The 13,519-nt window shown below is 54.0% G+C and overlaps 6 protein-coding genes across 6 annotated transcripts; 5 read left to right on the top strand and 1 right to left on the bottom strand.

Annotated features, from left to right (window-relative positions):
* Positions 1-2,962: 2,962 nt before the first annotated feature.
* On the top strand, positions 2,963-4,015 carry GCG54_00002257 (uncharacterized protein; the record flags this gene model as incomplete). The annotated part of the gene is made up of 2 exons (XM_045402353.1): positions 2,963-3,114; positions 3,448-4,015. 2 exons carry the CDS (start codon positions 2,963-2,965, stop codon positions 4,013-4,015), a joined length of 720 nt encoding a protein of 239 aa, XP_045258715.1.
* Positions 4,016-5,043: 1,028 nt separating this feature from the next.
* On the top strand, positions 5,044-6,546 carry GCG54_00002256 (uncharacterized protein; the record flags this gene model as incomplete). Its single annotated transcript, XM_045402352.1, has 5 exons — positions 5,044-5,210; positions 5,284-5,369; positions 5,581-5,755; positions 5,932-6,088; positions 6,133-6,546. The coding sequence occupies 5 exons, from the start codon at positions 5,044-5,046 to the stop codon at positions 6,544-6,546; spliced, it is 999 nt and encodes a 332-aa protein (XP_045258714.1).
* A 252-nt stretch (positions 6,547-6,798) lies between these two features.
* GCG54_00002255 (uncharacterized protein) lies at positions 6,799-7,363 on the top strand (the record flags this gene model as incomplete). The annotated part of the gene is made up of 3 exons (XM_045402351.1): positions 6,799-6,947; positions 7,007-7,219; positions 7,291-7,363. 3 exons carry the CDS (start codon positions 6,799-6,801, stop codon positions 7,361-7,363), a joined length of 435 nt encoding a protein of 144 aa, XP_045258713.1.
* Positions 7,364-8,291: 928 nt separating this feature from the next.
* On the top strand, positions 8,292-9,395 carry GCG54_00002254 (uncharacterized protein; the record flags this gene model as incomplete). Its single annotated transcript, XM_045402350.1, has 3 exons — positions 8,292-8,449; positions 8,778-9,185; positions 9,293-9,395. The coding sequence occupies 3 exons, from the start codon at positions 8,292-8,294 to the stop codon at positions 9,393-9,395; spliced, it is 669 nt and encodes a 222-aa protein (XP_045258712.1).
* Positions 9,396-10,147: 752 nt separating this feature from the next.
* Positions 10,148-11,399, bottom strand: GCG54_00002253 (Ubiquitin fusion degradation protein 1; the record flags this gene model as incomplete). The annotated part of the gene is made up of 3 exons (XM_045402349.1): positions 10,148-10,978; positions 11,031-11,336; positions 11,397-11,399. 3 exons carry the CDS (start codon positions 11,397-11,399, stop codon positions 10,148-10,150), a joined length of 1,140 nt encoding a protein of 379 aa, XP_045258711.1.
* Positions 11,400-12,059: 660 nt separating this feature from the next.
* On the top strand, positions 12,060-13,460 carry GCG54_00002252 (LIN1-like protein; the record flags this gene model as incomplete). The annotated part of the gene is made up of 1 exon (XM_045402348.1): positions 12,060-13,460. The coding sequence occupies one exon, from the start codon at positions 12,060-12,062 to the stop codon at positions 13,458-13,460; it is 1,401 nt and encodes a 466-aa protein (XP_045258710.1).
* Between the last annotated feature and the right edge of the window lie 59 nt (positions 13,461-13,519).

The following is a 13,519-nucleotide window of genomic DNA, read 5'->3' as shown; positions in this document are numbered from 1 at the left end:
GCATCAACGGTAGTTATAGGTGCTTTGGAGGGTGTGGCCTTGGGACTATGGGGCTAAAGGGGATGGATGGATATGCATGTCGGCTTGATGCTGCGCTGGGGACCGAAGACGATGGATGGAGCCAGCGGCGATGGATAGCGGAGCTGTACAGAGAGTAGTTGGAATTTTAGCAGTACAGTATGAGGAAAAAGAAAGACGAGAGCATGCTTTCAGGGAAGACGCCGCGCGCGCTTGGGCCGACATTTTATTGAGCTGCGAGTGGCAAACCCGCCTTGAGACACAAGGAAATCAAAATAGTCCCTTGTTGCCTGGAGTTACGGCAGGCTTTGACAGCGAGCATCTTTTTTTTTTCTGGGGTGTGACGTTTGTGGAGGGGGGTGGTGTGGTGCAGGCTCAGATGCAAGAGCATGGCACCCATGGGTGGTGAGGTTTGATGGGCGATGCAGTGGGTGGATGAGAGGACGATGTAGTGGAGGGGTGGGAGGGGAGCTGGATGGATGGTGGTGGTGGAAGTGGTGAAAGTGGTGTCGCGGGGGCCGTGTAATCGCGTAAAGTGGTTTTCCCTCGCCATTCCTCTTTCGCCGCAGCCACCCCTGCACGCAGCCGACGATGGAGCACACTTGACTTTCCCCGACGAATGAAGGTTTGAGCGAAGGGCCAGGAATTGCGAGGCATCCGACTAGCGCACCCACTGACATGCAAGTCCTATCGGCCATTTGCACTCGCAGGCAGAATTGACTCGTCAATTGAGCTGGGCAGCTCTGGCGATGCTGGGGTCACTCTGGGCCGGTCAGAAAAGGCCGTGATGCAAGATCCAGGAACGCCCGCGGACCACTTGGAAACGCAACAGGGATCTAAATGGGATGAGACACACGAGTGGTAAGGGTGTGTGACTCATACTTTGAGTAAGGTAAGAGGGATACATTAGCTGAGAAATGGAGGGGGTTGGGCCCATTGGCTGCGTCCATGTTGCAGCTTCAATTTGGCACTATTCATTGGCGGCCCTCCCGCATCGAGTCGTCAAACAGAAAAAAACCTGGACCGCACCATGTGTGGTCGACGAACGCTTGTTACGACGCATGATGCCTGCCGATGCCTGGTTCTCGGCATGTTAGGTTTGGTTGTCGCACCTGGGTGTTGTGCTAGGAACCGACTGGCTAGATTGTTGAGGCTTGCGTTGACGGACTGATGCGATGCAAGATACGGCGAATATTTGCAAACAAAGTTCGAGCCTCGAGGGGCGACTCAGAGCCCCCTAGATTCGCTCGTCGATCAGTCACTTGCTCCCAATTTCGGGCTCGTGTTTGATCGGGTTGGATGTCGGGTACTGGCGGTGGGAAGAAGCATTGGAAGAGGGGTCAATCGAGATACTAGTAGAGCTTGACAATTGACGACTGAATGGACCATTTGGCGAGTAAAAGCAAGTTTGAGACCGCGAGAAATTGTGTAAAAATCGATTGATGCACATTGAACCCGTTTAAATGGCGTATCAGGTCTCTTCGGGCATCCTCGTTGCCATGGCGAGGCGCGATGAAGTTGGAGGGCATGGGATGAAGTGGTCTGGCGACGCGTTTCCGTGAACCTTGAGCGACGCACTGTGGCACTGCACTGTAAGCCAATGTCGCGAGATTTCACGCTACCACGTGATGTGGAGCGATACGTAGCCGTTGCTGCCTGAGAGTTGCCTGGCGTGTCGACAGGGTGGTGGTCGGCTGCAGCACCGCCAGTACGACTTTGGAAGCTGTTTGAGGTCCAAGTTCCCCACGCCGAGCCCAGACGCCGGGAGCTGCAGCACCAGAGTTAAAGCGGCGGTGGTGGACGCGGATGAGCTGTCCTTGGCTGGCGCAAGCGCCCCTTTTCAGTCGCTATTGCAAGCTTCTGATGAAGCTTTCCAATGCTCAAGAAGGTGATCATCGTTGCACCTAGCAAACGGCGCGCGTCGCCGGCACTCTTCGCACAAGTAGCTTCGCCGCTCTACCGCTCAGCTTCGGCGGGTACGGCTTCAAGCGCGGACAAGACAGATCGCCATGGATGCATCCCGAGGTCGATCTCCCTCGAGACCGCGAGGACGCCCAAGTAGCCACGCCATTATCCCGCATGTCTCAGCCAGAGACCTGTCAGAATTATCATGACAGAAAGCTCACTGTCATATATCAAGTTGTCTTGGACGGTGGTGCCTCGAAAGGGGCGGCAGGCGGCGTCCAGTCTTCCTGTCTCAAACGGCGTGGACCTGTGCATGGCCCGACGCACAGGGAGCTCGTTGAGAGAGAAAGAGAGGCACAAGGGCAGGAAACAGACATCAAGTCTTGTTGCACTTATGAACCCCCATTGATGTGTCTGGAGGCAGCCTCCGCCAAATTTTCCATGATTTTGCAGGTTTCTCCAAGTCTGCTTGCCTGCCTAAATGTCAGTAGGCGCGGGCTGGGAAGGGCATTTTAGACGCTCTACCACGGCCATCAGGATTCCCCTCTCGCGGGTCCGTCCTGATGGTCCGGGTTAGAAGGCTAAACCTCGGCTATGCACGGATCATCGACTCCTCTCGCTCTCTATCATCGGTGTCTCTTGCCCGTTGTGTCCTGATGCTTCTCGCACCTCGAGGCTCGGCTGATCATCCAAAGAAAGCTCATAAATGCAATAAATGACCCCTTTTCGAACCGCCGACTTCTTTTTCTAGCATCTAGAGCCCTTGTAGCGTTGAAACAGACGAGATGCAGCTGAGGTTCCCTTCGGTCAATTGTTAAGCCGAGACCACGTGACCTACCCGTTTTGGCGTGGCTGGCACGGGCGCCCCAACATCTGCCCCAGTTTCAATCTCAGCTCCGTCGCTCTGTCGCCGCTCACTACCAATTTTCTCATTTGATCGAGTAGAGCTGTTAAGACTACTAGCACCTTGGTCTCCATCCATCAGTATAAGTCGCGAATATCATCGTCGCGTATCGCACATAGCCTTCTTTCAATCGCCATGAATAAGAATTGGAATGACAGGGCGGACAAGGACCTCTTCTTCACCATTTTGTCTGTGAAGAATATCGGCGTCATCTCCGGCTCGGAATGGACAACCATCGGCAACCACATGCGTACCTTGGGCTACGGCTTCACCAATGAAGGGTGTCGGTAAGTCAAAGTTTCCTTTGCATCTCAATTCTTTCCTGCCTCGGCCAACTGGTGGCTTTCTTTTGTCCTTCGGCTTTTCTCTGATCGTCGCGCAACGTTATTTCCCTCGGCTTGCCTCCAGAGGGATTTATCGTGCTCGAGGCGACGGAAATGCGCCTTCCCTGTCTACCGAGGTCTCTCTCATGCAGTGTATGAGGATGTGATTGACAACCCAACGCACAGCGGTGTATTACATACAACGATGGTCGCTATGCCCTTAATTTTGTCCTTCTCTCTTCTCAACAACAATCGACATGCTTGCTGCCTACGTTGACCACTACTGACGGGTCTTAGCCAACATTTCCAAGGACTCCGCCGCGCTCAACACAAGGCCGAGTCCAACGGAGGAAGCTCGGACAACCCAAGGAAAGTTGATCCAACGATGAACCCCATAACTCGGCGTCCCGGCCCGGGTCGGGGAAGACCCAAGAAGCAACCTCAACCACCTGCACCGATGCCCATTCCCCCACTGCCGGGCCAGGTTGTTCAGCCTGGCCAAGTGCCTCAGCCTGGCCAACCTCAACCGGATCAAGTTACGCAGGCCGACCAACCGCTGCCACCACCTACTGCACTATCTGATGGCCTTCAATCTCTGCCTGAATCGATAGATCTACCCCTCAAAGACGACACCCTGGACATGTCTCTCAAGGACGACGACGACAATGAGGAGACCGAGGAACACGATGCTAAGCGTATCAAGCTCGACGACCCACCCCAGGACCAAACTCTCGATGATGAAGCCGTATTAGCTCTCGCCGCTCACAGCAACAATTCTTCTGTGGATGCCTACGCCTCTGAGTATCCTACGGCTGGCTTAACCGGGTCAGACCCGCATCCTTACAGCTTCCCCGGCGAAACTTAGGAAGCCTGTCCTTGCGATGCTTGTCGAGGGAAAGTCACCGACACTGTTCTGGACAACACTCCTTCTGGGAAGAGTTGATGCTATTCCTAGGCTGAACTTTCCCGGATCTGTCGAACAAAGTCATGGCGTTATGCATGGGAGCGAGCGCGGCATCAGGAGCGAGGGTTAATTGAACATGATGGGCGCTTTTGGAGTTGATTGGGTGCTGCTTTCGGTGTACTTACTGATTTTATGCGTCTTGATGCCACGAGAGTTGTGGTTTCTGCTAGTGGCGAGGATTATTCAGGTACAGAGCTGCCACAGGGTATGCTAGTTGATAATTCCGAAAGTATTGATTTTCCTTGCAAATCCCCGCGCAAAGTTTCTGATGTATAGTCCAAGTTATTGTATACCGGTGGCCAACGGTTCTATGAGGTACTGGTGTGGAGTACCACTTCCTGTCGAGTGCTATTGACCCGCAAGGACTTTTCTTTTTTTCTTCCATCGCTGCAAGTGGTCTCTCAGCATATGGCTATCTAAAACAGCTAAGACTTTCGTCTTGAGATGGATTTGATGAGGAGCCTAGAAGTGAGACGAGAGTGCTGCTCAGAGGCAGATGGAACCGAAGACAGAGAATAAGGCATCAGAAACAACAGCAAAGAACAAGAGATATGCGTCTGTGGTGATGCAGAGAAACTTGGACGATCTCAACCTCGATCTTCACCTTTGTGGCAGCTTGGTTTCCTATGTCTCCGTGTAGGTAGGTGAATGGTTTGGTTCAGCCAAGCACCACCGCTTGTCAAAGCCAACCACTGAGACCCGCGTCAAGCTGTCATTCTTCTAGAAGGAGGCTCATTTCTTCCCTCCCATTCCACCCCTTCCTGCTACATCTGACCCAAGGGCACCAACCTTTTTCTTCCCACCTAGCTACCACACCACAGCCTTCACTTCTCCATCAACCATCTACAGCACCACTTCTAGCTCACTCTCGCTTTCCGCGTCCCGTACCGCAACCATCACAACAAGCAATCGCCACGCAAACCGACAACATGTCTGAGAAGGGCGGCCGCTGGAACAACGTGGAGTTCATTACGAGCCTCATGATGTCTTTCTACAACGAGTTGAAGGGAGACGGCCTCTCCAAGGAGAAGAAGGACGCCATCGAGGTTCGTCTCCGTGGACAGGGCTTCGAGGATGTCACCTGGAACGGCATTCGGTAGGTGCCTTTTCTTACTATTATTCCTTCTACAATGTTTTTCGATGAGACCGCCTTTTTTTTTCTGTGATAGGGAGGCTGCTTTTCCTGTTTGTTTTTTCTACCTCACTGTCGTCCTCGTCGCTCGTCCGCCGTCGTCTCTTTCCGGCCTGCAATCTTGTTCTGGTAGCTTCTGGTCTAGTGCCCCAAGCTCTTTCCTTATCCCACTGTTCGACTTTGCCCTATTTTACGAGCGTTCGTCTTCTTCCCTCACAACTTTCTCGCGTTGTCCTCTCTTCTCTCTCCCACGTACCTCTCGCATCAACCATAATCGTCTCAACTTGCCTCTATCACAACACCCCAAACTACATCAACGTACTCAAAAACGAAGTCACAATGGCCGACAAGTCTGGCAAATGGAACAACCCAGTCCTCCTCGAGTCTTTGGTGATGGCTTTCCACGGCCTTGCCAAGTCAGCAGACGGTCTCACAAAGGAGTCCAAGGACGCGGTCGTCGCCAAAGCCCACCTCTGGGGCTTCACCGACATAACTTGGGAAGGCATTAGGTATATACGCTCCTGCTCCTGCCTTGCTCTTTGTTTTGCTCTTATTTATTCCCTACTGTTCTTCCCCGGGTCCTCTTGACGCGTCATCTCCTCCAACTTTCCATTCTCTCGTCTCCGTCTCTTGTTGATCTCTCCAACTCAACACCTTGCTCGTCTTCATCTTCCGTCATCACAAGGTTCATTCAACCCGTCACGATGTCTCGCAACGTTATGCGATGGACCCCAGAGGTCGATCAGCAGATCCTCATCGCGCTCATCAAGGCCATCAACCCGACCGCGGAGCAATACGATACTGTACTGCAGAACCTTCAGCCTTGCGGCTACAATTTCACAGTCTCGGCCTTAAAGTGAGACCCCTCTTGCCTAATTTCCATCAGTTCTTTCCCTTCTTTCTTCCAGTCTGCGCTTTTCCTAAAACACTATCACACTTCCAATTTTTCTACCTCCCCCACTCAACAACCTCTCCTGTTCAACAATCTTCCATCTCCGTCGTCTATCTCCATCTTCCATCTCCATCGTCCATCTCCATCGTCCATCTCCATCGTCCATCTCCATCGTCCATCTCCATCGTCCATCTCCATCGTCCATCTCTATCTACACTATCAACTGTTACTCCTCCACACCAGCTCATCACCATGTCTCGTCACTACCAGAAGTGGACGCCCGAGATTGACCAGCAAATTCTTGCTGCCATGGTCAAGGTGATGATTCCGACCGCCGAGCAATACAATGCTATCATGCAGGAACTCGAGCCTTGCGGATATGGCTTCACTGCCATTACCATGAAGTGAGGATCTCCTTCCCATTTGTCGAGGTTCCTGCCTGCCTATTGCAACTGATCGCTCCTTTCTGCCTCACCCTTCCCTCCGCTGGTTTCTATTTATACTCTTCTCTTCCTCTCCTTCACCTCTACTCCACCTCTCCTCTTCCTCTTCCAAACAAAACTCCATCGCATTTTCACCTTTTCACAACATCACCTCACTTCACAAAAATATTTCACTTCACACAATACATTCTCATCCGCCAACCCAACTAAACACATCATGGCACCTGCTACCATCTGGGATGATAAGGCTCACGCTGATCTTCTGATCGCTCTCCTGCCAGTGGTGAAGCCGACCAAGGACCAGTGGGACGAGGTCTTGGCCAACGTTAGAGCCAAGGGCTACAACTACACCGCTGGAGCTGTCATGTACTTACCTGCTGCTTCTTCTCGACAGATATCAGACCCGTGCTAACCTCCGTTCACAGGCAGCATCTGCAGAAGCTTCAGAAGAAGGAGGCCACCGTCGCTGCCGACAACGGTGAGGGCAACGGCGCCTCTGCCGCCTCCACCCCCAAGGCCAAGAAGACCGCTACTCCTCGCAAGCGCAAGACCCCCTCCAAGAAGACCAAGGCCGAGGAGGACGATGACGAGGAGGAGGAGAAGCCGGCCAAGAAGCCCAAGGCTCCTCCCCGCCCCGAGTAAGTTGCAACTTCCCATCATTCACGCCTGCCACTTCCGACCTATCGTGCTGATAACGTCTTGTAAACAGCTTCAAGGAGGTTAACGAGGCCGAGGCCGCTGAGGAGCTCGCCGACTGGCAGTCCGTCAAGGCTGAGATCTAAGCCGACAGCATGATTCACATCGACCGACTGGGACAGGATATTCGGGGAAGGAGAGACAGGGAACTGAATATACTGGCCATTGGGGGATAGTGGAACTTCTGGATGACTTGGAGGTAATCTTTGGTTGCTCGCTTGGACTGAAGACTTGGCTGCGAAATTGCATACGGACTCGAAATGGTCTTAGAGTCTACAATCACATCGGAAATGAGAAACATGGATGCTTTCTCCTACCCTTCTATGAGGCACACTCGCTGCTGATATTTGTCTAATCTGATGACGAGACGACTTTTCTTAGATCTCAGCTATCCGAGCGGATACGCCTTGCTAAGTGGGGGGACCTTTCCAGTACTCCTTTTGTTATTATCGCGTCTACCATTCATATCACTCGCCCTCATACATCATCCGTGTGGTCTACCTGCCAGATTACAGATTTGTTTCCATCAGTAAGTCCTTTGACATTGCATCAGTAAGTCCTTTGGCATTGCTGCTTTTCACTGCCTTGTTGCTAATATCTTTCAGGCATGACAGACAATGTACCTGTGCGTGAGCCCCCGAGTGTCCGCCCACACTGCATCCCTCACCGCGCCCCTTTTCCTCACTCATCACCGGGACAATATGTGCTCGACGACTCATTAGTCTCCGCTCTTCCTCACAAATTGTTTAAGGCGAGTTCAGTCCTAGCCCTTTGCTTCCTTCCCTCTTTTTCAGTTGACTCGGACTCGGCTCGAGGCTATTTATTTCTGCCCTCGTCGGCGGCTCTCGAAACTTTCTCTTCTTCCTCCACACAACAACAACCTCGCGACAGCCGCTCAACCTGGGCCAACCTTGCTTCAAACAACACAACACAAACCACAGATCAGCATTCAGTAGGTAAGCCTGTCCCTGGAATATTTCCTGATCACTAACTTATCTATTAGCACTGCTCATCATGGCTCCCAAGGCTTGGACCGCTGAGGCCGATCTCGACGCCATCTTTGCGACCGTTTTCCAGAACGTCCCCAACGCCCCCATGGGCGGCATCAACTGGGAGCGTGCCCACCAGATCATGACCGGACTGGGCTACAAGTTCAGCAAGGACGCCATTAGGTAAGTTTTATTCTCATTCCTGGTTTCGTTGTCTCCCTCGTTTCCGTCACTCCTCGTCTCTCCTCCTCGTCGCTGCTCCTCGTCTCTCGTTCTCCTCATCCCTCTTTCTCGTCCCTCTTCCTCGTCCCTCTTCCTCGTCCCTCTTCCTCGTCCCTCTTCCTCGTCCCTCTTCCTCGTCCCTCTTCCTCGTCCCTCTTCCTCGTCCTTCTTCCTCGTCCCTCTTCGTTGTCGTCTCCGTCGTCGTCTCCATCGCCGTCTCCATCGTCGTCTCCGTCGTCCCCCTTCTTTGTCCACCGTCTTGAAACCCCTACTAATGCTTCTTGATCAGCCAGCGTTGGTCCAAGGTCATCAACAAGAATGCCAAGCAGCGTGTCAACCAGGGCATAAGAAACGTCGCCAACGGCAACGTCGCTCCTGCCACCCCGACCTCCGCCCGCGGCAAGCGCTCTCGCCCTGCCCCTTCCTCCGGCGCTCGCGCCAACCAGGCCACTGCCCAGATGGCTCGCGCTGCCCGTGCTGCCGACGATGGCGGCGACGACTCCGAGGAGGACCTCGATGTGAAGCGCCCTGCCAAGCGCCAGGTCCCCGTCGGCGGTCTCGCTGCCGGCCTCAACGGCCAGAAGATCGATCTCACCAACGACAACAACCACGATGACGAGGTCCAGTTCGTCCAGAACGTCGACCAGACCCCCGTCAAGACCGAGATCAAGGACGGCGAGGACAAGAAGACGATCATGTCCGCTCTCCTTCGCGATGTTCGTGCGCATGACATTCGCGAGCGCAGGCAAGTACCCCTCACCACTCGCGCCTTCCCGTGATCGGATATAATCTAATATGAAATAGCTCCACTCTCGCTCCTTCCGTCGCCCATACTTTCGTCAAGGTCAAGAAGCAGGAGGACCCCTCCGACTCCGACGCTCAGGGCTATCTCGATGGCGAGGTCTAGGTCACCATGGAAGCTGACATCGCCACCACCAAGACCCGCTGCTCTGAGGACCTCCTTGAGGGCCAGGAGGTCGAGATGGAGGGTATGTAAGCTGCTCTTTGCACAGCAACTTACACGACTCTACATTCGACATTCGAATTCCTTAGCATGGCGTTGAAATGGTTTTGGCAAGCTTGCTAGCATTGGTTTGGCACTTTTCTCGTTCTTCTGGGTTTCCGCGTTTTCTTTCTCGACCATTTCAGGACTGCGTGGTTGGTTTCCGTCTTTTCCTATAGGACTGGCACTCTTCTTGGTCTCGGTTGGTTGCGGTTGCGAGCTCAGGATTGACAACGGGAGAGCATCAGGGTGTTGACAAACGGGTGGCAAAAGCTTCTTTTCGCTTTGGGATTTCTGTGAACAGGACAGGACGCTTTCTGAACCGCGTATAGCTCTGGGCTTGCTATTTCTGCTTGCTTTCTCTAGATAGAGCCGAAGATACGCATTGACATTTCATGATCTGGTTGATGCCATGATGTAACGAGAACCAGATCACTAGCAATAAGGCAACGCCCTAACCACGATGACAACGCACCACCGCCCTACTCGAAATCCGATTCATTCTTCTCGTGGACCCTGGTCCGTAGTTGACAGTCCTTCGTGATGCCTTTGTAATTACAACGATGCGCCCTGAATGACACCTGACCCTATCCCCGAACGCCGATCCGCCCAAATCATGAGAATCCAGGCCAAAGACTCATTTTAAAACCATCCTTCTAAGGCTTGCGGCCATCCAATCTCTGACCCTCGTTGGGCCCCTTCTTCTCGGGCGCCTTTGGCTTGTCCTCACCCTCGCCCTTGCGCTTGCCCCTGAGAGTTTGGCCTGAGCCCGCAAAGTGAGGGCGGTTGGCATCCTCCTTCTCGCGCTCCTTGTCGGCGTCAGTCTTCACAGGCTTGATCTCGTAGCCAAAGAAGAGCTTGTTAGGAGGCAGGCGCAAAGGCATCGGGCCATTCGTCCGACGGGGAAGGGGGGGAACGGCTGGGGCGTTGGCGGAGGCACCGGCAACAGGGGTGGCGGGCTTCGGTGTCGACGCCTTACTACCCTTCTTGTTGAGCTTCTGGCCCTCACCGTAGAAGTTGGTATTGGTCGTCGTCGCGGAGGGCGCGATGGCGTTGTAGTTGATGGACTGAGCCATGCTGCCCTGGCTGTGAAGAAGGCCGCCGGCCGGGAGGCCGCCTCCACGGACGCTGCGAGGGGTGCTTGTGCCGCTGCCGCGCTGCTGCTTCTCGGGCTCAACATAGCCGACGGGCGGGGCGAAGTCAACCTCGACATCAGTTTCGATCATGCAAACACCCATCTTATCTGTCTCGGGCTTGACCTCTAGAACGGCCACGTGATAGATCTCGTCGTTGTACTCAAAGTTGAAAATGTCACCCTTGGTGAGCGTGGCGAAGTTCCTAAACGCCTTCTCCAGCACGGCCTTGGGATCGCTGATGTCGAGGAAGTTGGTGGACTGCGGCTGAAGCTTGACCAGTCGTGCGAGCTCCAGAGAGGTTGTCTTGACCTGGATCATATCGCCGACATCGAGCTGGAGGGTCTCCATCATCTGCATCTCACGTTAGCAACCCTGCCGTCTGTGCGAAGCGAACTCCACGAACCCATTGAGGGAGGTAAGCCCTGCCCTCCTCCGCGACGAACTCCAGCACACCAGAGTGGGAGTGCTTTCCCTTCTCGCCATTTATAATCTCCATGAGCAGCGGCCACTGCACGTGGAGCTTCGAGACCTTGTCGAGCGCAGAGGGAGGCAGGAAGATCTTGGAACCATAGTTGAGTTCGGGGCGTTCGGCGCCCGGGGCCATGACCATGGGGTAGCATCGGTAGTATTCGTCGAAGCGCTGGACAACAGGGCGGCGCCCGCCGCGGGCGAAGTTGTACATGTCGGCTTCGCTGGGGTCGAAGCGATACTGGGAGCTCGAGGTTAGCTTGGGTCTGGGAGTGGTGAGCAGGACACCAGGGTAACTCACCATCTTTGGCGGTCGGTCGGTCGAAAGATGTAAGGTCTGATTGATAGGGCGGAGGAAAGCGGAAGTTCCGAGAGGCCGAGAGGTGAAGTAGGCAAAGGAAGCTTGCCCTAGCAGTAGTGATTTAGTAGGCAGAGGAGGTAGCTCTGGCTTTGAGGAAGATGAGTGATGGAGGGCCGGTGGACGTGGGGCCGAAGGCAACTGATGAATGACGAAACCCCCACTAAAAAGTGACTTCCTGCATCGCTGTCGTCCCCTGTTGTCGTCCGCTATCTTCGTCTTTAACTACCTTTCTGATGGTTGTTAACGCCGTTCTACTGCTTGTTGCTATTGATTATTACTATCGTAGTTTTTACTACAAATGATAGTCGTCCTTGGTTAAGGTAGAACTTCAAATCCAAAAGTGTTGTACACAGGAAGCGTGAACGCAGGGAAGCTCAGAGAGGTTCCACTATAAATCGCCAAACTCAAGACCCCAGACGGTACATTTAAGCACATGCAAACTGGGCGGACGACAAGGTACCCACCCGTCCTTTGATGTCTTTAGCTCAGGTACCGTCAAGCTGCATCCACCTGCGAAGCTTCCCAAGAACACGCCCAGCCGACATGACCTTCCTCTAAAACATTCTCAACATTCCACGAAGCGATATACTACCAAACAGAAAGATGTCGTCAAGACACTCAGCAGCGCGCCCGAAACGCGCAGGCGAGACGTTCGCGCGAACGCATCACCACGATGACGACGAAGGCCATGACTCCAAGAAGCTGAAGTTCGACGTGCGCAATCCCTCAGCCCTGGCCCCCGACGCGCCAGAAGAAGATGCGATTCTCGACGCCGACGTCATCGGTGCCGGTGCCGGCGCCACGAAACGCGGCGCAGTGAACCTGGACGGCTACGACAGCGATTCAGACAACGAGCGCAACTTCAAGGGTCGCGCGGAGGAGCGGCACCGTGGGAAGAAGGGCGACGTGAACTTTCTCGACCAGCTGGACAAATACGACGCCAAAAACGACGGTTCGAAGGGTGGCGACGTCAACGAGGATGACGAGGACGACGACATGTTTGCGGCTGATGATGATGACGAGCAGCAAGGCAAGGCGGCGCAAGAGGCGATCAAGGGCTCTGGGAAGAAGGACAAAGCCGTGCGCTTCCTCGAGGATACCCAGATCGAAGGCCAGGACCTCAAAAGTACAAGCGGTGGCCAAATTCGTCTAGACGAGCAAGAGAGCAGCGACGACGAGGAGGAAAAAGAACTTGCGATAGAGGAGGAGGGTATTGATGAGGAGGTCGGTCTTGGTGGTCTTAAGCGCAACGCTCCAAAGGTTGAGGCATTCAACATGAAGGAGGAGCAAGAGGAGGGCCGATTTGATGAAGATGGCAATTACATCAGGAAAGCGGTGGATCCGAATGCAGTCCACGACAAGTGGCTCGACGGCTTGAGCAAGAAGGACATGAAGAAGGCAGCTGAGGCGCATGAGAAGCGCGAGGCCGAGGCACGGAGGTTACGCATGGAAAACGACGACATCCTTACGACAGACTTGCTGAAGGCGCTTATCTTGAGGTTAGAGAGGGGCGAGACGTCGCTGGAGGCGCTGGCGAGGCTGGCCAAGGGGCAGCCGAAGCAGAAGAAGATACCCAAGTGGAAGTTGAAGAAGATGAACAAGGGGGCCGACGAGGCGATGGATGTGGATCACGAGAAGGAGTTGACCCCTGAGCAGGCGAAGAGGAAAGAGGACATTGAGGCCATCACCGACGCCGCGGATAAACTTCTAAGTCGAGATCACGCTGAGATTTACGATGAGGAGAGGGAAATGCTCGTCCGAGAGTGGCAGCGAGAAACCGGTGAAGATTGGCGTGAGCCGGCTAAAGAGGAGAGCGCCGAAGAAGGGACGTCTGCCAAGATGTGGGAGTTCAGATGGACGGATGGACGCGACGGGGCCGATAAGCAGGGCCCTTTCGACGGGCCTACAATGAAGGCATGGCAAGACGCCGGATATTTCGGCGAGGGAGTTGAGTTCAGATCAGTAGGCGACGAAGGCTGGAGCAGAGTTGCCTCATTTGTATAATGTTTGAAATGCATGCCTCACACTAAGACGTGACGGAATAAGCTAGGGAATCAAAAGGG

The sequence above is a fragment of the Colletotrichum gloeosporioides genome, assembly GCF_011800055.1.
Source record: "Colletotrichum gloeosporioides strain Lc1 chromosome Unknown consensus_84, whole genome shotgun sequence".
Classification (NCBI taxonomy): Eukaryota; Fungi; Ascomycota; class Sordariomycetes; order Glomerellales; family Glomerellaceae; genus Colletotrichum; species Colletotrichum gloeosporioides.
Note: the sequence above shows the minus strand (reverse complement) of the source record. Positions and strands in the feature narration are given on the sequence as shown.